Source organism: Hyperolius riggenbachi, chromosome 6 (genome assembly GCF_040937935.1).
Source record: "Hyperolius riggenbachi isolate aHypRig1 chromosome 6, aHypRig1.pri, whole genome shotgun sequence".
Classification (NCBI taxonomy): Eukaryota; Metazoa; Chordata; class Amphibia; order Anura; family Hyperoliidae; genus Hyperolius; species Hyperolius riggenbachi.
The window spans coordinates 103142258-103167412 of NC_090651.1; the positions used below are offsets into that span (position 1 = coordinate 103142258).

At 44.4% G+C, this 25155-nt stretch overlaps 1 protein-coding gene across 3 annotated transcripts in view; it reads left to right on the forward strand.

The window, feature by feature from the left end:
- LOC137521030 (putative ferric-chelate reductase 1) overlaps positions 1–25155 on the forward strand; it is a 153532-nt gene that overhangs the window by 119540 nt on the left and 8837 nt on the right. For all 3 annotated transcript variants that reach the window (XM_068239751.1, XM_068239752.1, XM_068239753.1), the window contains 6 exons: positions 3223–3370; positions 3627–3740; positions 7137–7252; positions 9678–9764; positions 11860–11957; positions 14944–15002. In XM_068239751.1, the coding sequence (XP_068095852.1) occupies positions 3223–3370; positions 3627–3740; positions 7137–7252; positions 9678–9764; positions 11860–11957; positions 14944–15002 (622 nt within the window). The remainder of the gene's footprint in view (positions 1–3222; positions 3371–3626; positions 3741–7136; positions 7253–9677; positions 9765–11859; positions 11958–14943; positions 15003–25155) is intronic.

Below are 25155 nucleotides of genomic sequence, written 5' to 3' on the forward strand. Positions count from 1 at the left end.
AGGTCTTTTTGAAATGGCTGTTTTTAGTGCACTTAAGATATCGGAGCCTCAAGGATCAGTTGGGGTAAAGGAGGCAAGTCAATCATACATCCTGTTGTGTGTTTAGCATGTTCAGCATTACTTTAAACTTCAATATGACATATGCAGCAATATGAAAAGGGGTGTGAGAAAAAGTGAATAGAAGGAAGACCTATGTAAAACCGATGTATTCCACTGGGATTTAGAGCCTGAGATACTCTGATACTCACTCTACTAAGTGGGAAGCTGCACAGCACAGGAACCCCTTTGTGAAGATTCTCACAACTACACAGACTAAGGCCCAGTGCACACCGAGCGGATTTGGATGCGATCCGCCGGCCGCATCCGCCCGTAAATCCGCTTGGCTAATGCATTTCAATGGGCTGGTGCACACCGGCGGTTTGAGGTTTGTAGCAAACCACAAACGTGCCTCCTGCTGCACGTTTGCGGTTTGCTACAAACCTCAAACCGCGGGTGTGTACCAGTCCATTGAAATACAATAGCCAAGCGGATTTACAGGCGGATGCGGCCGGCGGATCGCATCCAAATCCGCGCGGTGTGCACTGGGCCAAATCTCTGAAAACCGCACCAAAACCTGCTAGCGTTTTGTGGATCTGCTAGCGGTTTTGGTGTGCACTGGGCCTTACTTGGAGCCTTTGGCATGAGGTTATATGAGACAGCACATTAATCCACTTAGCTAATGGAGTTAAATAATTATTGCTAATATATTTGATTTGTCACATAGAAACATTTCACCTAGCCAGACCTTTGGCATATAAGCATATAAGATGCACTGACTTTTCCCCCTCCATTTTGGGGGAAAAAAATGTGTCATATGCTGAAAAATACGGTAAGTGGACAAAGAGGTCTTAAAGAGGAACTCCAGTGAAAATAATGTAGTAAAAAAAGTGCTTCATTTTTTACCATAATTATGTATAAATGATTTAGTCAGTGTTTGCTCATTGTAAAATCTTTCCTCTCCCCGATTTACATTCTGACATTTATTACATGGTGACATTTTTACTGTGGGCAGGTTATGTAGCTGCTCCTAGCTGTTTTGGCTGTTAGAGACAGCTGTAAACAGCTAATTCCTGTCTGTGAACATTGTTACATTGTGGCAGTTTGCCCAGAATACCCCGTAATCAGAGCTTCTTGTGGGAGGGGTTTCAGCACAAAATCAGTCATACAGCGCCCCCTGATGGTCTGTTTGTGAAAATCATTTTTTTCTCATGTAAAAGGGGGTATCAGCTACTGATTGGGATAAAGTTCAATTCTAGGTTGGAGTTTCTCTTTAAGGGCTAATTCACATTATGTGCGTTGCTGTCAATTGCAATGCAGCAGGGAACATCTTGGCGCACATGCTTTCCATCAGGTTCAATTGCCACCAATGTAATGCAATGCGCTTTGACACACATTCCCTGCACTGAAAATGCATGCACAAAATCACGTTCATGCATGCGTTGTGCAGTGTAAATGAGCCCTCGGGTTATTTGTGTAAGAAGATATTAATGCATTCTAGATCTCTGAAGATCTTAGTTAGTTTTTGTTGTTTTTTTTTTTCATTAATTGTAAATTTGGTCATAGTCAGAATTTCTGTAAATTAGTCTATAATCTAATTTATGGGCAGTCATTTATTACACTAAAGGAATGCCTTATTTGATCCTTTTCTCCTTGACTAGATAGCTCCTATGAATGCATGGCTTTTCCTTCACTCCCCAGTGAAGTGATATAGGCATTTCAATACATTTGTGTGCAAATGTGTTTTCTCATGCCCAGTTGCCCACAAGTGGATTCTTTGAACTTTTTTTGTGAAACCTGCACAAAATCAAGATTACCCATGCAATCGTAATTACAATCCTGATCGCAATCCTTTAAGAGAGCGAAATTGGTAGTCTATTCTTGCATACTTTACCCTTGGGGAACATTCTTGTAGAAGTGATGCCTCCTGGCATCTGCTCGCTGTAGGCTGACATCCTCCCGCTACATGTGACGTCATCAGGAGTCACAGGATGGCAGCATGGAGCACGTGGCTCCTGGGAGGGAGGTAAATATAAGAACAGTAAAGGTGCACATACTGAATATTAGGCGATTTATGGGCAGATCGACCACGAGACAGATCTCTTTCTGATTGAATCTGATCAGAGAGAGATCTGCTACCTGCCCATACACCAGCAGACTGATTCCTGAGAAATTCCAGCTTGAAATCTCTCGGGAATTTGCCTCCTCTGCTGCTGTCCTCTTAATGTGAATGTGCCCCTTGCATTTAATATTTTACCAGTCTGCTGTCTACCACCATGGTCCCCATTCATCTTCCGCAATGTGAACAGGCTTCCGACATTAAGCATATGGCCCGTGTGAGACGTCACACGTGCCGTGTGCTTTGTGGAGGCCCAGCGGCATTGCGTACAACGCATGGAGACCACAGCGGGAGACAGCAGACAGGCAAAGTATTAAATGCAAGTGCGAGGGGCACATTCACCTTGTGGGAAACAGCAATGGAGGTTCTGTTGCTTGCCCTGATTTTGCATGCCGTTACCACCTTGAATGCTATCACCCATGTCAGCCCGATTTTCTTGCAGCATGTCCGATAAATACATTCAAGCAATTTTGAATCATCGATCGGGCATGCTCGTGGCAGCACCGATTGCATCTGATTCGATAATCAAATCAGATGCTTGATTGGTCTGCACAAGAGGAGGGATGGCGAAGTGGGCCCCTATATCCCTCCGCAGTTGCAAGAGCTAATATTTCACCAGTGTATCTGAAAAAATGCTGACCAGAATAATGACTAGTGTCCTTCAGTGACACTGTGAGGGTCCTCACCAGTGGCGTAGCAATAGGGGTTGCAGAGGTCTCAACCGCACTTGGATCAGAGGCTCTCCGTAGGGCCCTCCCTTAACTGCAGTATTAGCTCTTTATTAGTCCTGTGCTTGTGATGATCACTTCTATATATGTTTTGAATGATAATAATCATTAACAAACTGTTCCCCATCCTCTTCTTTAACTCTCTGACGCTGTGGTTTTCCTTGGCGGGTTTTGGTGCACCGTATCAATGGTTTTGTATAGAGTGCTTCGGGGGGGGGGGGGGGGGGGGACATATAAAACTTGCACTGAAGAATTTTAATGTCCAATAAAGTTACTGCTGAAATGTACAGTATTGGGTTGAGTTTATAATTCTATACTATTTATTCTTTTGGGCTGCAGGAAGTTCTACAGGACATAGCTTGGAGGGTCGCAGATGGGGTCATTCAGTGTTCTTTCCGCAGGAATATTCGGATCCCAGGTACTGTAGAGAGGTACCCCTTGGATAGCGCTTACTACATTTTCCTGGCTGATGGGGAAGCTGAGGATGGTATGGTTCTATTCATTTACAATAGATGCATTGGGTTTGATTCACAAAATGGTGCTAACTGTTAGCACGGCTGTCAGCACGGCTTTTCACATGAAAAAACGGTTATTACGCCCAAAAATTGCGTTAACTTTTTGCGCGCGATAACCGTTATCACACTTTTCACATCGTGCTAACAGTTAGCACCGTTTTGTGAATCAAGCCCCTTGTGTATTACGGCTTCCTTTTCTGAATGGGACTAATGAATATTGTTTTTCAGGAGCAATCAGAAGGCATCACAGACAGCCTCTTATCACCAGCAAAATGTATAATGTCAGCGGAACCCCTGAAGACGTCGGAGGATCACGGTCTCCATTGCTCATTAAATTTCATGGTACAGTCATATGCACCTTGTGCAAGATCATTAAACCGACCTTCTTTACAAGGTTTATTTTTGAATGGGGTAAAATGTACAAGGCGGCGCATGAAAAATCGGCTTGGCTGCCTGTCACAAGTGTGACTATACAGGCAGATGCTGGCTGACCATTCCCTGTGCACCTCTTACTTGTTCCCTGCTATGTGTGTCCTCCCCTGTGTTATAATTTAAGTAGGCCTCAGTGATTTGGACTGAGTTAGTCAAAAAGGCTTGGGGTGCAGACTTGCCCTTTTAAGAGATTTTCTCTTAGAGAGAAAATCTATAGTTCTGACTGGTAGCAGAACTAGTACATACCAAGAAGCTGTTCTGTGGGCAAGGCCACAGGTCTCACTGACCTCAACATGGACACCACAAGAACAGTAAACAAAGCCATGTTTATTCACAATGGAAATTCTTTGTATCTAGGGCAAATATCTTATGGAATATTAATCAAGTAGGTGGGTATTATGACACCACGAGGGGTCTGAGCCAATCATAAGTTTTGTGGGGACGGCTCAGATGAGGTCACATTTAACTCTTTCCGGTTCGTATAAAACCAACAGCCGGTTTACAGAGAGACACTTTTTCTGTCCCTGTCACCGCTGGTCTTAAACTTTACTTATATATTTATTTATGTCTCGTTAGTTTATCTTGTATGTTATATCTTGTATGCTGTATATACTTAGTTTAGACGTAACTTAGTATAGAAAGAAGATAACTGATTACCATTCAGGAGGAATGTTAGTCAAAAGCTTGTAACGCAAAGGGACTTCAAGAACAAGATACCGTGTTTCCCCGAAAATAAGACCCTGTCTTATATTATTTTGTCCTGCAGAAGATGTGCTAGGGCTTATTTTCGGGGAGGTCTTACATTCCGGGGGGTAGCTAGATCTCCCATTAGTATATAGCCAGATTCCTCCTGGCTATAGCTAAATCCCCATTGTATAGCAATTGTATATATCCTCCTTATATAAGGCCTAGTGCCAGGGACATAGCCGGCGCTGGGGACCTGCTCCCTGACCCCCCGCCCGCCCGCTTGCCCGCTCGCTTGCCCGCTTTACCTCCTAAGTTCTATGCTCCCAGTCCCCTCCATTAAGAAAGTCCGGATCCCCTGCTGCTTTTGCTCCGCATAATTCACACTGCAGATTAGCGGTAAAGGCAGCTGATGTAGTCTGGTAAGCGCTGCCCTGAACAGGAAGTTATCTCTGTTTACTTCCTGTACAGGGCGGCGCTGTTCCCGGACTACATGGCTGACATCACCGCTGATCTGCGGTGTAAATTATGCGGAGGATAAGCAGCAGGGGATCCGGACTTTCTTAATAGAGGGGACTGGGAGCATAGAACTTAAGAGGTAAAGTGGGCAAGCGAGCAGGCGGGGGATCAGGGAGCAGGTCCCCAGCGCCGGCTATGTCCCTGGCACTAGGCCTTCTATAAGGAGGATGGCTTATATTTCGAGCATACTCGAAATATAAGCTAGGTCATATTTTCAGAGTAGGTCTTAAATTCGGGGAAACACGGTAGTAAAGGAAGGTCCGCAACGATGTCTCTTCTAGATGCTCAATATTTATTTAGGACGTATTCTCATATCAGTAAAAGCACAGCTGTGCTTTTACTGATATGAGGATACGTCCTAAATAAATATTGAGCATCTAGAAGAGACATCGTTGCGGACCTTCCTTTACTATCTTGTAGCAAAGCAAAAAGGTGATTTAATGGAAGGCTGTGTCGCCTGCATCTGCTGTCACATGGAAAAGCTCTCAGCTCAGACTTCTTCAGCAAGGATTTGGGGAAAAACTGCCAGGGCGGTTTTGCGGATGGGGCAGTGTTTAACCACTTAGCAACTTCTGCCACGCTTTTCTACGTCCTTATTTACAAACACCTATAAACACATATAAATATTTGGTTCTGTTTTCTATTTTTAGAAAACTGAGTACGTATAGCACCATCTTGTGGCCAAAAAGTAAAACTACTTCCAAATACACCATTATTCACTTACCATAGGAACATTAAGCACATTTTCATTATTTTTGAAACTCCTTCACCCCTAACCCAAAATAAAATATTATCGCCATACTTTGTACTAGGGACACAATTTAAACATTGTAAAAACCAGGACAAATTGGCAAATAAAATGTGTCTGTTTTATCTACAATAGCACAATTTATTTTTAAACTACAATGGCTGAAAGCTGAGAAATGGTGATTTTTTTCATTTTTTTCTTCTTCTTCCCTTTCAAATCAGTATAAAATAATATAATTCTTAGCATAAAGTACTGCCCAAAGAAAGCCTAGTTTTTCCCGTAAAAAATAATGTATAGATCATTTCAGTGTTATAATTAGTGATACAGTTATTACCGAATGAATGGGAAGAGCTTTTGAAGGGGAAAAAACCTGTGGTAGAGAAGTGGTTAAAGGATAAGTGAGGTGACAGACTTGCATGAAAGTTGTTTTTTTTGTTTTGCTGCATAAGGTATCTGGGACGGGGACTGCTTCCTCCTTCCACCCCCGATTGCCTCCAACAGTCCGGACTGGACACTGACACTCCCCTGGATCACCATCTTTGACCCGGAAGCAGTACTGCACATTACACATTGCACCTACACAGTTCAGCAGGCTGCACGCACCTGTGCACTTAGAAACCCTCAGCTGCTGCTGCTTCTACACTCCTGGCAGTCTCCAGGATATGAGTGCGCGCACGTGCTGCTGGGACAAGGATGGCAACCGAGGAGAGGGTCCGGGCCCAGTCTGGACTGTAGGAGGCTATTGCGGGGAGAGGAGGAGGACACAGTGCATGTCCCAGATACCTTATGCAACAAAAGTAGAAACTTTTATGCAGCTCTGTCACCTCTCCCATCCTTTATGAATGTCTATTTCCTAGGTAATGGGTGAGCTATTTACCCTTTCAATCGCCAATCCTATGTTGGGGTACTATGAGGATTACTTACTATATACTTAAAGGACAACTGAAGCGAGGGGGATATGGAGGCTGCCATATTTATTTCCTTTTTAAACAATACCAGTTGCCTGGCAGCCCTGCAGATCTATTTGGCTTCAGTATAACACCAGAAACAAGTGGGCACCTAATCTTGTCAGATCTGACAATGTCAGAAACACCTGATCTGCTGCATGCTTGTTCAGGGTCTATGGCTAAATGTATTAGAGGCAAAAAATCAGCAGGACAGCCAGGCAACTGGTATTGCTTAAAAGGAAATCAATATGGCAGCCCCTAAGTGCCTCTCACTTCAGTTGTGCTTTAAGGTCTGCTTTTATTAAGATTTATTAAAATGTATTTTGTAATTGGTGCCACAGTATTTGTGTGGCTATTATAACTGATTAAGATCTAACTAATCACATTTTTTTTTTCATTTTATTTTAGGTGCCTTGATGTTTGTGGCCTGGATGACCACAGTCAGCATTGGAGTTCTTGTTGCTCGCTTCTTCAAACCTGTCTGGCTTTCTTCAACCTTATGTGGGGAGAAAATCTGGTTCCAGGTAAAGATTGTTTAGACAATTATATCATTTGGGGGATATTTAAAAACAAAACGCCCAAAATACATGAAACTCACTTATTTACATCCAAATTCTAAGGGGCATATTTGCATATTTCAACCCAATCAAACCACTTCTAACCATGATAGTAAATCCATGGCCCTCATCCACAAATAGTTGATGACCAAACCTATTGGGTGACCCCAAGAAAAACCTGGAGCCACCAGCAGCAGCAGGTCTAAGGCAGACTCCCAGCTGTATGTGATTACAGCTCAAATATATCCAAAATGGCCAAAGACCAGCATCATAAGGGTAGTCACCGTACAGTACTCTTCCCAGACTTGCCACTCCTTTCATTTTACCACTTAGTTTGTAACAGATTGGTAGAAGAGCACTACAACAATCCAGAGAAACTGGCATGTTCCCATATGAAAAGAAGATTGGAGACCTGACCGTATATACGTTCACAAACATCCAACAACCTTGCTTCATAAGAGACCTATTCTCCTGGGCTTCATCTCTTTTAATGTATAGGAGAAACACACAGATACACTGTTATGTATCAAGGTTCCAAAAGTGAGTGCACACCAGTATACTGCCCGTTACTAAATATACATTAATCCAAGCTGCGCAACTTCCGGTAAAAAATATAGAAATAGCTTATAGTCCACAATAAAGTTGAAAGATCCAGGAGCAACTCGCTTACTTTCTTTAAAACCATCAATACTTTAATCAAACATCTTCTTTAAAGGAATGACCTGGCAGTAAAAAAGCGCACTTAGGCCTGGTGCACACCAAAACCCGCTAGCAGATCCGCAAAATGCTAGCAGATTTTGAAACGCTTTTTCTTATTTTTCTGTAGCGTCTCAGCTAGCGTTTTGCGGTTTTGTGTAACGGTTTTGGTGTAGTAGATTTCATATATTGTTACAGTAAAGCTGTTACTGAACAGCTTCTGTAACAAAAACGCCGGCAAAACCGCTCTGAACAGGCGTTTTTCAGAGCGGTTTGCGTTTTTCCTATACTTAACATTGAGGCAGAAACGCATCCGCAATCCAAAAAATGCCTCACCCCGGGAGTATGCGTTTCTGCAAAACTCCTCCCGCTCTGGTGTGAACCACCCCATTGAGATACATTACCCTAGCGTATCCGCAAGCGGCTGCAGAAATGCTGAAAAAGCCGCTCGGTGTGCACCAGCCCTTATACTTATCAGATCCACATGTGAATGATGTAGCATGGTGAACAAGGGTCAGCAGTAGGTGTGGAGGAGATGTAGTCGACGATCGTTTCGCCCCGCCATAAGGGCTTTATCAAGACCTATTGCCATTAATCCACCGCACTGCCTATTATACCCCTTGCTCCTCCCCAAGGCCCGGTTCACATCTGCGTTCTGAGCCAAAATGGTCCGGTGAGCGGATCCGGTCTCTGCTGCACTGGATCCAGATGGCTCAGTCCGTGGCCCGGTTCACATAGTGAAAACAGATCTGATCAATGATTGATCAGATCCGTTTTCACTCAGCAATACATACCTAATTTTCCGTAGCAGCCGTCAGTAGAGGCTTCCTCTCCTTCCGCTGTGACTACACAGCGCGTCATGTGACTAGTCACATGACCCGGAAGAAGACGGAAGCCTCTACCGCCGGCTGCTACGGAAGATTGGGTATGTATAAACCCCCCCTCACCCTTCCGTCGCTAGATTTGCGTCGGCCCATGCAACCATTCACCATGGAACGGTCCATTTCTTCACCAGTGTGAAGAATCGTTACGTTTTTCCATTGCCCCAATGCTGCAGCATTTTTGTCCGGGGACATTTTATACCTGGCTATCTATACTACGATATCTATACCTTTACTTCGGCACCTATAACTGGGTAACCTATACCATGGGACCTATACCTGGCTACCTATACTGCGGCACCTATACCTAGGGAAACTATGCCGCGCTAACCTATACTCTCCACTGGCGTGCTGATTCCTCATTGTGTACCTCTGACAGCTTTCCCAGCGGTTTCTTCCATGTACCTCGGTGTATTTGCTTATCTCTCAGCTATTACATTTTCCCCGGCGATTGGTGTTGATGATGCCAGGGCCACGCAGCATCATCATCTGGCGGCAAACTTTTTTTTTTTTTTTTTTTCTTTTAATATTGATTTCAATATTAAAAAATAGATTGCAAAAAATGCTCGAAAATGTATTTGAAAATAGTTGAACCACTTTTTGCACAGAAATCCTGGGGAAATTGAACGACAGAGTTTAACAAGCTGACACATTGCATTCCAGTGGTTCTGGAGGTGTGTTTAGCTATCAGGGACAACAAATAGAGGACCTCCCAAGTGGATCCACACTGTCTCTTAGCTAGGGCAGCAGTAGTATATTAAGTTTCAGGGCATTTAATTATGATTGTTTTACAAGTGTCTTCCTTCCTTTAACAGGTTCATCGTATTCTTATGGTGACCACACTACTGCTAACGGCAATCGCTTTTGTGCTTCCTTTCTTATATCGTCGTAAGTGGAGCAATGTAAGAAAATGTTTCCTCTGTTATAGTAAGAGAGGTATGTATGTATGTATGTATGTATGTATGTATGTATGTATGTATGTATGTGTATGCAAAAACACACAAAAATGCAGATGTACCGGCATTTCCAATCGGGCAAAAATCGTGTTGCAAATTCATTGCACTTATAGAAACATTCCCACCCAGTTTCCACCAGATTTAACCCATCAGCTTCAAACTAAATATTTAGCTTTTTATTTTGAAAGCTACTAGTGCATGCAAAGCCTCTGTCGGCACTGTTGGCATTTGGCTGCCCAGTGCTTCCAGTGGGTGGCAGGGAGCAGTACTATTTACCTGTTCCGGACGGCTTCTAGCTTCTTCTCTTCGACCACTGGTGGCTCTGAACTTCTGACAAGTCTTCTGGGTCCTGATCACATTAGATCACATGATATGACGTGATCGAGATTCAGGAGACCGTGTCAGTGCTACAGCGCCACCTGGGTGTGGAAGCGGGGTGATGCCACCCACTCTGCATACACTGCCAGGCTGGGGAAGATACACTTCCCCAGCGGCAGGAAAATTTCGTCCTTTTATTTGGCTGCTAAAGGGTTAAAGAACTTAGTGTTTTGTCATCCGCAAACAATCGGAATCCGATAACAAAATGCTAGAAAAAGGCTGCTAGTGGAAAGGGCCCGTAGTAAGGATTGTACCATTACAGTTTTGCCTAACATTACACAATCAAGAGACCAAAATATGTAATGTTAAATTGCCTATTGAGAAGTAAGCATTGCTTTCAGTTTAGCACCATATTGTTAACATTAATATTTAAAGGGGGATTTCACTTAAAGCCTTCTTCACAGACAAGATCACGGTTGATGATAAAATATAAAGGGTAATTTTGGAAGCTTGTTGCTTCATTCTGTGTTGAGCAATAAATGTGATCCACTTTTTAAAAAGTTATATAAACGTATAAAAGCGCTCACAAATGTCAAGATAATACAATAAAAGGTTAAAAAACAACAATGAACAAGCCCTATGGGCAGAAAAGGGACACGGTAAACACCAACAAAGTTAGGCGGAGCGCTTGCCTATGAAACAGTTCAGGATAAGGGTAAAATTAGGAAAAGCGCTCAAAAGTCCAGTCCCTCAAGCAAAAAGCCTTAGGAAATCTTCACGGTAGGAATAAACAGTTCATACAGTAAGGCGAGTGATACTCCAGTACCACCCCCCCCCCCAAAGCAAAACGACTCACCAGATGGAGCGGCCTGATCGGGCCCGTCTGCGCCTCAGGGGTATTGGCCACCCCTCAGCCCCTCCTGTCAAGACTCCTCCGCTGTATCCCCCAGATGGATGGTTGCTTCAAAAAAAGCACAGAAGACGCTTCACATAGCGTAAAAGGGGGAGGACATCCCACGTTTATTGAATAAAAAAGTTTAAAACAAATTCAGCAGTCACTATTGCGGTGTGGGTCGCTGGCTCCGTAGCCTCTGATGAGTCGCCATAGCGACGAAACGCGTAAGGCGGAGCTACGGAGCAGCGTTACGCCTGACGTCATCAGACGCGTTGACTGGTTGGCGCACGCTACCCTTTGCAGTCACTAGCGGCGGCTTCTGCGGGAAAGCTCGGGTGAACTGTGACTTCTGCCGCAGTTAGGCATACTCTGTTGCTCACCACCCAGTCCCACACCGCAATAGTGACTGCTGAATTTGTTTTAAACTTTTTTATTCAATAAACGTGGGATGTCCTCCCCCTTTTACGCTATGTGAAGCGTCTTCTGTGCTTTTTTTTGAAGCAACCATACATCTGGGGGATACAGCGGAGGAGTCTTGCCAGGAGGGGCTGAGGGGTGGCCAATACCCCTGAGGCACAGACGGGTCCGATCAGGCCGCTCCATCTGGTGAGTCGTTTTGCTTTGGGGGGGGTGGTACTGGAGTATCACTCGCCTCACTGTATGAACTGTTTATTCCTACCGTGAAGATTTCCTAAGGCTTTTTGCTTGAGGGACTGGACTTTTGAGCGCTTTTTTCCTAATTTTACCCTTACCACTTTTTAAAAAGCTCCTTGACTGATGATACAGTAATGTGTTGCTGCTATATATTTCTATTTTTTGTCTTTTTAGCGAGCAGGCTATCACCCGTATCTGGGCTGCATTGTTATGGCTTTGGCGATTCTCCAACCTTTACTGGCCATTTTTAGGCCTCCACCTCAGAGTCCCAGGTATGAATCTTTCTCTATAGAACAGCTCTAGCCTAAGTTATAATCCATGTCTCTACTAACACTCCTTATTTGTATTGTAATGCTGTGAGCTTTGCAGAAAATTAGAGCTGACCTTCCAGTGTCCTTACCCTATTGCTTGCAGCTTTGTCAGCAAAAAGTGTTCTTACAGGCAGATCTCAGCCATTCTGTTGTCTTTGGAGATCTCAGCCAAACATGAAGTTCTCCATCATGTTTGGAGCTGTTAATCAGATCTCCCATATCTCCATCTCCTGAGCAAGTAGTCTAATTGTCAACTAGAGAGACTTTTTGAGGATTTTTTGGGGGGAGGGGGGGATGGCAAATGTTCAATGCCCAAAGAATACCATATTATCGGGCTATAAGACATACCTAAGTTTAGAGGGCATAAACCAGGGAAGGGAAAAAATATACTAAATATACTAAACCTGGAGTATCCATGGGTCAGCGGCGTCTTGTAAACCTTTACCCCTAAGCTGTCTCTAAGCTGACACTGGCCAGCTAAACTAAGCACACATGCACTGCACTACACTAACCCCTGCTGGACCCCCCCCCCCCCCCCATCTACATTACACTACACTAACCCCTGCTGCACGACCTCCAGCTACATTCCACTACACTACTCTAATCTGTGCTGCACCCCCCCCCCCCCCTACCACTCCAGCAACATTACACTGCACTACAACTGCAGGGAAACTCGCCTGATCTAGCCGGCGCGCCTCTGTCCTCCTTCTCCCTTCTGCAGATGATCCCCATTGTTGTAGTCACAACACAGGTCTCCACTCACCAGCCCTTCCCAAACACTTCGGGCCATGTGCTATTCCGCTGTCACATTGCCAGGAGATTGGGGAACCACATGGCATCAGATTGTGCTGCCATACCCTGCACCAGTAACTTGAAAGGCTGAGGCCGTCAGAGCACTGCTCCACTCACCAGCCTGTCTCCAAACTCTTTCCAGACATCCGTTCTTCCGTGGCCAGATGCTGCTCTCTGCATTATGTCCTTTTTTTCAATCCAAATAACTATGTAACTATAGAGTAAAAACGTGCTATCAGATTGCGCTGCCATAGCATGCACCAGTACTCAGAGGGTGCTGTACTTCCTGCTTAATGACACCCCCTACGTGACCTGACGGCGCATGTGGGCCCCGTGCAGTTACCGCCTCCTGAATTATCGGAGGTGCTTTGTGCCACTTGTGATGGAGGACTTGTGGGGCACATTCGGACTATAAGACACACCCACTTTTTCTCCCCACTTTTGGGGCGTCTTATAGTCTGAAAAATACGGTACTTATTGTAGTAAGTCTGCATTCAGCTATTATTATTATTATTATTATTTTTATTTAGTATTTCTATAGCAACGACCTCCTCCGCAGGGCTGTAGAAAGTTTATTATCTTGTTACTTAACTGTCCCTTAGGGGACTCACAATCTAATCCCTACCATAGTCATAAGTCTATGTATGTATCGTGTAGTGTATGTATTGTAGTTTAGGGGGAAGCCAATTAACTTATCTGTATGTTTTTGGAATGTGAGACATGTAGAGGGCGCACTTCTCTTGCTCCGGTTTCCTCTCTCTGGCAGCCACCAGAGAGATACGTAGAGAGCGCACTTACTCTTGCGCAGACTGGCAGTGATCAGAGAGGAAGTTAGGGGACCCGGTACCGGAGCTGCAGGCGGAGGACGGCGTCGCGGGAGCGATCCATGCGCATGGGGCTGGAGGAAGCCCCAGGTGTGTATAAAACAAATTCCCCCTCCCCCCCTCTCTGGTTTCTTTTTTAATGAAAATACAATCTCCTCCTGCTTTAGGGCCCTGAAGACATTCATTTTGCACTTAATTGTGAGCAATGTAAGCCAAGCTTTACCTTTTTTTTTTTTTTTCTTTTTTTCCAACAACTTGTGTAAGGCAGCATGTCCTGGTGGAGCAGTGCAGGGAAGCTTGGCAGTCCTTGTAAAAAGAGCTGTCAAAAATGTTAAAAACTGGGGCGGCAGACATGTATGGGAAGCGGTCCCCATGCCCACTGTTCTCCCCCTCCACTCTCACTCAAATGACGCCCTCAGCTTCTTCTGAGTCAGGGAAGTAGTGCACAGGCACTGAACCCGGTAGCTCATGTCCTTGATCATGCGCCCTCGGCCTAGGAGCGCTCTGCGCATTAAATCAGTCGTGAAGTCATGGGCAGGATCAAGGGGATTACTGGGTCATTACCTGTGCACTACTGCCCAACCCGGCAGAGGCTGAGGGCGGCATTTAGTTGGGTGGAGGGGTCGGAGGAGAAGGGGGGAGCGGTAGGCATGAGGACTGCTTCCCATGCATGCCGACTTCCACTGAAACCTTTTGGTCAGCTCTGGTATCCTTTTACAGGGAACCTAAAGCAAGAGGGATATAGAGGTCACCGGGTTTATTATTTTTTTTAAACCATGCATATTGCCTGGCTGGCCTGCAGTTCCTCGGTTTTTAATACTTTTAGCCAGAGACCCTGAAAGAGCAGATCAGATGCTCTGACTGGATTAGCTGCATGCTTGTTTCAGGTCTGTGATGCAGAAACTCTTGCAGCCAAAGAGATCAGCAGGATGCCTGGCAACTGGTATTGCTTAAAAGGAAGTAAAATATGAAAGCCTAGGTTTTTTTTTTTTTATGTTTTTTTCTTTTTAAAGAGAACAGTGGGCAAGTGGGATGATCTGAGTATCAACATTTCTCTTCAAAGAAATCGTTTTTTCCTCTCTAATCAAAATAAGAAACCATACAGTATCCCTTTAAAATGATGCCAAAATAATGGTGCACAGAGCCATAGAATCACTATTTTGGAAGCTTGTTAGGCGTTGGTCATGTGGTTGGAAGGCACATTACAGCCAGTGAATGGCTCTGTTCAAATCACACAAATATTGATGGTACATGGAGTTATTTTTATTGGGACAACTTCTATTTCCCCTTTTGAACTTTCTAAAAGATCATCATTTTTTTTCTGTTTTTAGAAGGCAGATGTTTAACTGGACACATTGGACCGGTGGCACGGCTGCCAGGATTATTGCAGGTGAGATATAATTTATTTATGTGTGTGTGTGTGTGTGTGTGTGTGTGTGTGTGTGTGTGTGTGTGTGTAACAAGAAGTAGCGGTCCTAGACTTGCCGCCGAGCTGGAGGGAGTAGCGGGCAGGAAGGGGGTATTGGGCACAGCGGCGGGGAGGGGGGGTCGGACTAAGCTGCCTCTTACTAATAGCAGCAGCTGCTCAGCTTAAGCTGGAGGGGGGGCGCACATGGGGGACCCAGGTGAGGGGGAGGGATCCTGCTGAGCTTAAGCTGGAGAGGGAGCGCACATGGGGGACCCAGGTGAGGGGGGGTTCTGACCCCCCCCCCCCCTCCCCGCCGCTGTGCCCAATACCCCCTTCCTTCCCGCTACCCCGTTATGTGGCGTATGCTACGCCGCATGTCGGCTAGTATAAACTATTGAGCAAGTGCGTCAACATATAGCTGATCATACACACACTTCACATGAAGTGCAGTTGTGTGTATGTGTATTATGAGTTGATGTAGATCTACGTAGCTAAAGCCTGGTATACACTTTATGAGTTTATGTAAATTTATTTAGCTGATGCCTGGTACACATTTTCAATTATGATTGGCAAATCACTGACCAATTTGACCCCCTCAATGTAGTATAAAGGAATTCTCTTGTCTTTCTGGCCAGCACAGGGCAGTTTCTAGGCTAAGTTGCAAACCAACCCCCCCCCCCCCCCCCCCATCCCACCTCTGGGGACCCAGGTATAGGTGCCCGTAGTATAGGTTAGCCAGGTCTAGTTGCCCCCAGTATAGTTAGCCAGCTATAGGTCCCCTCCAGTATAGGTAGCCGGGCATAGTTGCCCCAGTATAGGTTAGCTAAGTAGGTGCCTCCAGTATAGGGTAGCCCATATAGTTGCCACCAATATAGGTTAGATAGGTAGGTGTCCCGAGTATAGGTTAGATAGGTGCCTCCAGCATAGGCAAAGCGGCAGGGGGAAGCAGGTATAGAGTAGTTACAACTCGCCCTCCTTCCGAACACACCAACAATGGGGTGAGGGGGGGAGCGCAAATAACCCCCCCCCCCCCCCCCCCCGGTGCAACACTACTGCCGGGGGACCTATCCGCACCCCCCCTCCTCCCAACACCCCCAAGACAAAGAACACATAATGCATACTGAAGAGGAGTGAAATGTGTGTGCTTCTGACAAGTTTCACCTGACTTATATACTGGCTGCCTCAAGTTTGACTAATTTAAACTGACTCTCGTCTAATTAAAATGCCAATACATACTGTATTCGCCTACCAGATTATGCAGGATCTAAGGCTACCTCCCTGCTATTCCTGCAGGAGTTGGTCCACGCAAATTCTTGCATCTCAACAGGGGCGCCGCGTGTAGGCCTCCTTGTGCCCCCAAGAAAAGAGGGGCAGCGCAAACACCCCCACAAAGCATCCACTGCCCGGGAGCGCTGCAACTGCCTCTCTGGGGGGGGGGGAGCAAGAACACATGGACGGTGCGCTCCCCAGACGTGGCCTGCGCCTAAGGAGAACCATCCATGTGGCCCCCCAAAGGATAGACGCCCTACTATTGCGTAATTTGCATACCTGTAGTGCACATGCGCATCCTGGGAGCGAACACACCAACAATGGGGCGAGGGGGGGGGGGGAGCGAAGACAACACCCCCCCCACGGTGCAACACTACTGCTGGGGGACCCATCCGCACCCCCCACAACACCCCCAAGACAAAGAACACATGACAATGCATACTGGAGAGGAGTGAAAGGTGTGTGCTTCTGACCAGTTTCGCCTCCCCATGGCGCTTCTGGATAGTGCTAATGTAGCAGGAGCTAATTCCCGCAGGGCAACCGCTTTGCGGTATTGGTTTTAACCCTGCAAACTTGGGCATGCGAAAGCAAATGCATATTTGCATGAGCAATGTCTCGTGAGTAGCCAATTAGGCCAAATTTGCAAAGCCAGATTTGCCAGGTGTTACTTGGTTTGATGCGCACATAAATTCTCTACAAAGGGCTCTATTCACAAAACCATGGGCCCATATGCAATTCACTCTTTCACCTGAGTTTTCTCCTAGGTGATATTTTTAAACTTGTCAATAAAATGCCCTTTAAGCCCCCAGAAGGCAAGAAAATGCTCAAAATAATTTTGATAGTACTTTTTCACCAACTTTTAGGTGCTTTTTAGGTTGAAAAGTACTGGAACGTTATTTAAAATCAAAGATGAAAAATTATCTCCTAGGAGAAAACTCAGGTGAAAAAGAGAATTGCACATGTGCGGTAACTCTTTTTTGGGTGAAAAATTACCTCCAGTGATAATTCAGTAAAAATGGTGAAAATAGTGAGTATTTACTAAAAATGTACCAAGTGTGATAAATGTTTGTTAAAAACAGGTGATAAAACAGGTGATAAAACTGTCAGTAATATGTACGGAAATAAAGCTTTTTTGACCACTGTAGGGCAGCCCATGTGCTTGCCACCCATTACACAGACGACCCAGGAAAGCCTATAGCCTATAAAATCATCTAATAGACTGTACGAGGTCTGAAAGTGTGCCTTGAGATTGAAACACTAGTCTTTTCTGCCTTCTATATAAAATTGACAAACTCAAGGAAAGAAAGCTCCATCCTGAAGGCCAAAAGCAGAGAAGTGATAATTATCACCTACCATTTGTAGGTGTCACGCTTGGAGGTGTATTCTCCACGGTCAGCACGTGAAGGGGGTACACACACCAGCACAAGGAATCAGGATATCCCCAGTTTAGTGGAGGAGAGAACTGACTCCAATAGGAGATTGTGGCGCACAGAGCCGATGCAGATCCGAACAGCCACAAACAATACTTTTGTGAAAACGTCTCAGCGCAAAGTAGCGCTGAGCGCATAAACCAGAACTGAGGAGATCAGGACAGGTAGACAGAATGAACGCTTGCTTAACTAGCCACTACTTAGTGACAGCAAGCGTCCACAACAAGACAGACTGGAATGAGGCAGCCAATGCGTTTGCAGCGATGGCGTGCCTCACAAAGACAGGACAGGATAGTCAGGAAATAGCAGGATCAAGATAGATGAACGTAACACAGATAAATATACAATAAGTATGTTTTCCTAGCGTATTACAATTACAGCTATCAATGAAACTATTTGTAACGTCTGACTAACATATGTATATATCGGCAATGAACCGATATATGACATAAGCAGGAACACTGACTAGAACTGGAGCAATACAGGGAACAGGACTCAGAAGGATTCGCTATCTCTTCGCAGAGATGAACGCAATCCACAAACGGAAACAGGACAGAATTCAGAAGGATTCGCTATCTCTTCGCAGAGATGAACGCAATCCACAAACAGGACCAGGAACAGGATAACTAGCTCAGCACGGGTGATCACGATACGCGCAACCACCAAAACGTGCTGGAACTGACTAACTGAACACAGGATATAAACAGTTTGTGTACGTATATATCAGCGTCACTGATGTATCAACGTAACACGAATACAAGGAAAATAATAAACATGCTGGGATGCATATATATGGGCAATGAACCAATATATGATGCAAAACCAGCAAAGTATCTTTAGAATAAGAAACACGGTCTGGGGCTGAGCAACAGCAAGACTAGCTTACACTGAAACTATGATAGCCCAAGGAAACCCTGCAGGAAGCAGATCTTTATACTGAGGTCATCCAATGGGAGCAGACATGCAAATTCCCACACAGGTGACTGATAATCAGTCACAAGCTGACAGCAGGGAAAGGCAGACAAAGCTATGCAGCTTGCATGGAAAGAGATCAGAACTGCCTCAGCAGCACTACTACTGCCAGCAATACCTGCTGCAGCAGCGATCATAACAGTAGGTGATAATAAAAATCCTTCATTAACACCAACTTTTCAATTGAAAATCTCAAATTGGAGATAAATTTGGAGGTAATTACCATACTTTTACCTCACTTTTACCGCATGAGGTAATTTAGGGAGAAAAAAAATGTGTGAATTTCAAAATGGAGATATTTTGGTCCGTGTTTATCACTACCTAATTTAACTCATGCGGTAACTCATTGTGAATAGAGCCCAAAGTGTAGTCTGTCTTCTTCCTGTTCCCGGCGTCTGTCATGTTGGTAAGCGCCCCCTGCTGTCATGACATGCAGTCACGTCATCACAGGGGGCGATGTAACCAACACAGTGGACATCTGGGAAGAAGATAGAGGCTGCGGGGGATTGTTGAAGGTGTATTGTAACTACTCTATGCATGCTCCCCTCCCCCCACCGCTGCACTCACCCTCCTGCCACTCAATGCGGCGCCCCAGGTTATTGCGTGGTTCGCACGCCCGTAGAAACGGGCCTGGACCAGCATATGAGCAGGGTTTTTTGTTTGTTGTACATGTTCTACTTTTTCCAGATATTGCCTTGAGGTTCACTAATGTTTTGTAATGTTTATTTAGACTTTCCTCGCCATGCAGACATCAGCTAGTTTCGCTTTTAGATATTTGCTGTTGAGAATCCCATGACTGCTGAGGTTCAGCCCAAAATTTGGAGTGCTTATTGTGTCATTTATTAAGCTCTGCAATAATGAACAGCTACTGTGATCAGTGATCCAAGACCATAATAAGACCAGATCTATGACAGCAAGCACAAATGAAAAGCAAATGCTACATTTACTTAAAGCGAACCTGAACTCAGAACTTCCTCTCTGCTCTAAAAGATAAGCAACAGCATAATAACTTTTACAAAAAAAATTTGTTACAGCTGATAGACACACTGCAGATTTATTGCAGGATTTGTACTTCACGCAGAATTTGATCTTCCTGCTTTCATGGAAGCAGATATATTGTTAGCATCCTCTTTAAAAAAAAAAAAAAAAAAAAAAAAAATTAGCTGCTCTGCCATGGCGGAGGATATTTCTGAGCTGACACTGCTGAGAGATCAAATTACGGTGGTGATTAGTCACAGATGAGGGGGAATTATACAAGCTAAATTCTCTACATACAGGGTACATTTCTTTGTTTTCCTTCTGTCCTTTGCAAGAGTTCAGGTCCACTTTAAATTTGAACAAAAGGGTTATGTTGGTGGTAGAGCCTTATCTTGCTGTAACTTGCTATCCCACTCTTCTTCTGTTGTGTTATCTGATTGATGTGTTACTTATTGTGTTCATTTATGTAGACTCTGAACAACACAAAGAATCAGAGGGTAGAAGTCTTTCTTTAAACCGAATTGCTTTGTTCTCTGTATACTCTTTTTGTTTGATGTTCTATTGCCTAAGATGTTGAACAGCACTTCAAGCATTTTTATACTTCTCTTCATCTGAGATTAGTAACAGACTGTCATGTATACAACCTATTTACTCTTCCCTCCACGATAAACTCGCATTTACTTAAAGAGAACCTGTACTGAATAAAATTATTTAAAATAAACACATGAGGTAACGTCAAATGAACATTACAAAGTTACCTTGCCATCAGTTCATCTCAGAAGCTCACCATTTTCTTCTGACAATGATCCCTCCCAGTTCTGACAACATTTTGTCAGAACTGAAATATATCAGTTGCTGTCAGTTTTATATCAGTTGCTGTCAGTTATAGCTGAGAGGAGAACTGATGTGTCCATGTTTCCCTATGGCTCAAGTGGGCAATGTTACAGTTTAACTGTGTGCTGACCAGAAAGCTGTTATGGGTAATGGCCATTTTCAAAATGGAGGATGGAGAATTTCCTTGATCACAGTGGACAAACAGGACGCAGGAGAGGAGAAAGAGACTGAGGAGTAGACTACATGGGAGGTACGTATGACTTGTGTATGGTTATTTTGACTATTAATTTTCAGTACAGGTTTTCTTTAAAGGGGCACTACAGCGAAAAACTGTAAAATGTTAAATATGTGCAAACATATACAAATAAGAAGTACATTTTTTTCAAGAGTAAAATGAGCCATAAATGACTTTTCTCCTATGTTGCTGTCACTTACAGCAGGCAGTAGAAATCTGACAGAAGTGACAGGCTTTGGACTAGTCTATCTCTTTATAGGGGATTCTTAGCAAGGCTTTTATTCTTTGTAAAGATATTCCCGAAAAAGGATTTAAACAATGATTCTGGCCAGCTTCCCTACTCGCTACACAGTTTTTTGGCAGTTGGACAGAGCAACTGCCATTCACTAAGTGCTTTTGAAAATAAATATATCCCTGAGAATCCCCTATAAAGAGATGGACTAGTCCAAAACCTGTCACTTCTGTCCGATTCCTACTACCTACTGTAAGTGACAGCAACATAGGAGAAAAGTAATTTATGGCTCATTTTACTTTGAAAAAAAAATGTACTTCCTATTTTTATATGTGTGCACATATATTAAATTTTACAGTTTTTCGGTGTAGTGCCCCTTTAACCATTTCAGCCGCCCAGACGTGATCCTCACGTCCAGGCGGCTGCTCTGCTGCGGTGCCGATCACCGATCCGTGTCCCCAGCAGAAAAACCGAAGCGCTCTTACTAGAGGCTTTAGTCTTTCTGCAAATTTTTCCGCATCCTCCTTGTGCTTCTGGTGATCGAGGAGCACAAGGAGAAAAAAATAAACTACATCTACATATTTTTTACATTACAATTTACACATATACAGTATTTCGCGCCGTATAAGACTCTTCGGAATATAAGACGCACCTAGGTTTAGAGGGCAAAAACCAGGGAAAAAAAATATAAACTAAACCTGGTGCGTCCATATTTCAGGAGCGTCTTGTACATGACCTCCCCCAAATGGTGCCCTCCTGTGTCCCCCTGTCACCCCCAGGTGTCCCCCTGTCACCCCCAGGTGTCCTGCTTTCTCCCCATGTGTCCACCTGACTCCCCCTAAGTCTCAGCAGCCTGTCAGCCCTATGTGTCCTCCTCCATTCTGTGTCCCGCTGTTAGGTATCCCGCTTTGAGGTGTCCCGCTGTGAGGTGTCCCCACGCCCCCCGCTTGTCTATCCCCCCCCTCCTGTGTCGCCGGGTCCCCCCCAATGTAAGAAGCGGCAGAAGCTTACCTCCTCCATCTTGCCCGCGGCGATTGAAGACATCCGGCTCCTGTGTGCGGCTTCCTCTAGTGCTGGCTTGTAATGACGCGTCATCAGTTACGCGTCATTACAAGCCGGCACTAGAGGAAACCGAACACAGGAGCCGGATGTCTTCAATCGCCGCGGGCAAGATGGAGGAGGTAAGCTTCTGCCGCCTCTTACATTGGGGGGGACCCGGCGACACAGGAGGGGGGAATAGACAAGCGGGGGCAAGGGGGAACGCAGACACACAGGCAAAGCAGGGAATCCCCGATGTCGGCGGTTCGTATCGGCGGGCGTCCATAAGTCGGGTATTCCCTGCCTTTGCCGTATAAGACGCAGGGACTTTTTCTCCCCATTTTTTGGGGAGAAAAAGTGCGTCTTATACGGCGGAAAATACGGTAATAACATTAAACATTAAAAAATATTACCCAAATAAAATTTTTAATGAGGAAAAAAAAATTTCAATAAAAAAAACAAAACATAAATAGTTACCTAAGGGTCTGAACTTTTTAAATATGCATTTGAAGGGGGTATACTACAAACATTTTCTTAAATTATAAGCTTGTAAATAGTGATGGACGCAAAACGGAAAATAATGCACCTTTATTTCCAAATAAAATATTGGCGCCATACATTGTGATGGGGACAAAATTTAAATGGTGTCATAACCGAGACAAACGGGCAAATAAAATACATAGGTTTTAATTATGGTAGTGTGGATTATACGCTATAATGTCCGAAAACTCTAATAATTAATTTTTTTCTTTATTAATCCTGTTAAAAATGCATTTATAAAAAATAATTCTTAGCAAAATGTACCACCCAAAGAAAGCCTAATTAGTGGCGGACAAAACAAGATATAGATCTATAAATTGTGATAAGTAGTGATAAAGTTATTAGCGAATGAACGGGAGGTGAGAATTGCTCTGATGCATAAGGTGAAAAAATCCCAGTGGGCTGAAATGGTTAAAGTATTCCTTTCCTTTCCTCTTTTTTTGCTGTTGGTTACAATAACTTATTGAGCTAAGATGATAGTCTTACCAAATCCATGTAGTAGACAATGGGGATGGGTAGTGCAGGAGGACGCTTAGGGAACCTTAACTGAGTACAAAAAAAGTGAGTGACTGCGCGGGCACAGGACGTCTGCAGGGTGCAGGGTAAATGAAACTTTTTTTTTTTTTTTTTGTATTCGGTTAAAGGGGAACAGCCTAAACAAGCATACTGTCATTAAGTTACATTAGTTATGTTACTTAGAATAGATAGGTAATATCATTTTTTTTTACCCATCCTGTTTTAAAAGAACAGGCAAATGTTTGTGATTCATGGGGGCAGCCATCTTTTTGGTTGAAAGGAGGTGACAAGGAGCAGGAGACACAGTTCCAACTGTCCTGTGTCCTGATAACCCCTCCCAGCTGCACACACTAGGCTTCAAATGTCAAATTCAAAATGTAAAAAAAAAAATTGCACCAAAACAGCAGAACGAGAACAACAACCTCAGAAATCCCATCATGCTTTGCACAGTATCAGGGGAAAAATGCCCGGGCAGTTTTCTTCTGTGCAGCTAAAAATGAGGCTTGTATAAGAGAAACAAAATTCTGATGCTGTGAAACTGTTAAAGAAACACCAAGCCTTTTCAGTGCTGCTGAGTCGATTTTTAGTCTGGAGGTTCACTTTAAGGTTCCCTTTAAGGTGGCCATATATCAGGTGACTTAGCAGCTGATCGACTATCCAATTCTGAGTATTATAATCCGATCAGATGAAAATCAGTGGCGCCAAGTGCATGCCTGATTGGCTATGTGACCAATTTTGGGCCAAAATTGATCGTATTGATCGGTCGGCTGTGCTGCCAGAGGTCGGGCCATTGTGGTCGGCCGGGTGCATGGGGGTAACAGCAAGCAATATCAGGATAAGCAATGAAACTCCCTGCACTGTTATCCTAATGTATAGGTGTACGTGCATTTGATACATTATCTGTACTGTGTTGCAGTGCTCGCCCACTTCAGAATCCGTGCTGTCCATTACACTTCTCATACACGCTGGCAGCGCACAGCACGCTGGTACGCTTCTGACTTCACACGTGCGCCCGCCGGCCGGTGTGTATAGGGGTGAGTGGTGGATACGGAAGAGGATGGGCACACAGGACAGGTGAATAGGACAGCTGTGAGCTGAGTTGGAAGGATAGATAAGGAGTCTCAGTAGGGTTGCTGCTCATTTGGCTGGAACCTGCTTCCATGCTGATTTGAGGAAAGCCAGCAGGAATGCAGAATTGAAGGGGAGGGGGCAGGGTTGAAGAGTAAGCAGAGAGTGAGTACTGTGTATACCTCTTCTCCCCTCTTCCTCCCCCCCCCCCCCCCCCCCCCCCCTTGTGGCAGCTTTGGTTGTGGTTCCCTGGTGCAGTAGGGTGGCCACAGAAGTGCCATATTCTATGTCCAGAAAGTACATGAGAGACCAGCAGTAACATTACACCACTTGCCCAGTAAACATGACATAATCATTGTCTGGTACCTTTTTATATAGGGGTGTAGATTGTCCTAAGATTACTTGTGCAGTGATATTTAAATGCAACATAGAAGTATAGAGTTAGTATGTAATGCTTTTTGTAACAAATGTCATCACACCCCACTGAGCCTTACTTTTGCCACATTCCTATTAAAATTGTCAGCGGAGTGTGAGAACCTGTCATTATACCAATGGAAGCAGTGTTTAACTCTAGGCAGAAATTTCCCCTTTGGGCTTGTTCAAACATAGGGTGTTTTCGCTATTTTTTTTTTTAGCGCCTTAAAAAAAATCGCCTTAAAAACGCTTGTGCAATTAATCCTTATGGAACTGTTCATATCTGCGCGTTTCGTCAGCTTTCTGCTGACCAAAGCGCTGTCTGCACCATTTTTAGGGCAATTTTGCTACAGTTGAAGGTATAGGAAAAATGCAAACTACTCACAAAATCGATTTATGCGGCGATTGCGTTCGCACTTTTAAAAATAAATACATTGTATTTATTGTTTTCCTAGTCAAAGAGTTCACTTCCTGTCCTGTAAAAAATCGCTCTACAAAAGCGATTTGAAAACTGCTTTTAAACAAAATCGTAGCGCGCAGGTAAGTGCCAGGAGGGGGGAAAAAAATCGCAAACCGCGGCCGTCAGCGATTTCGATTTTTAGTTGTGAA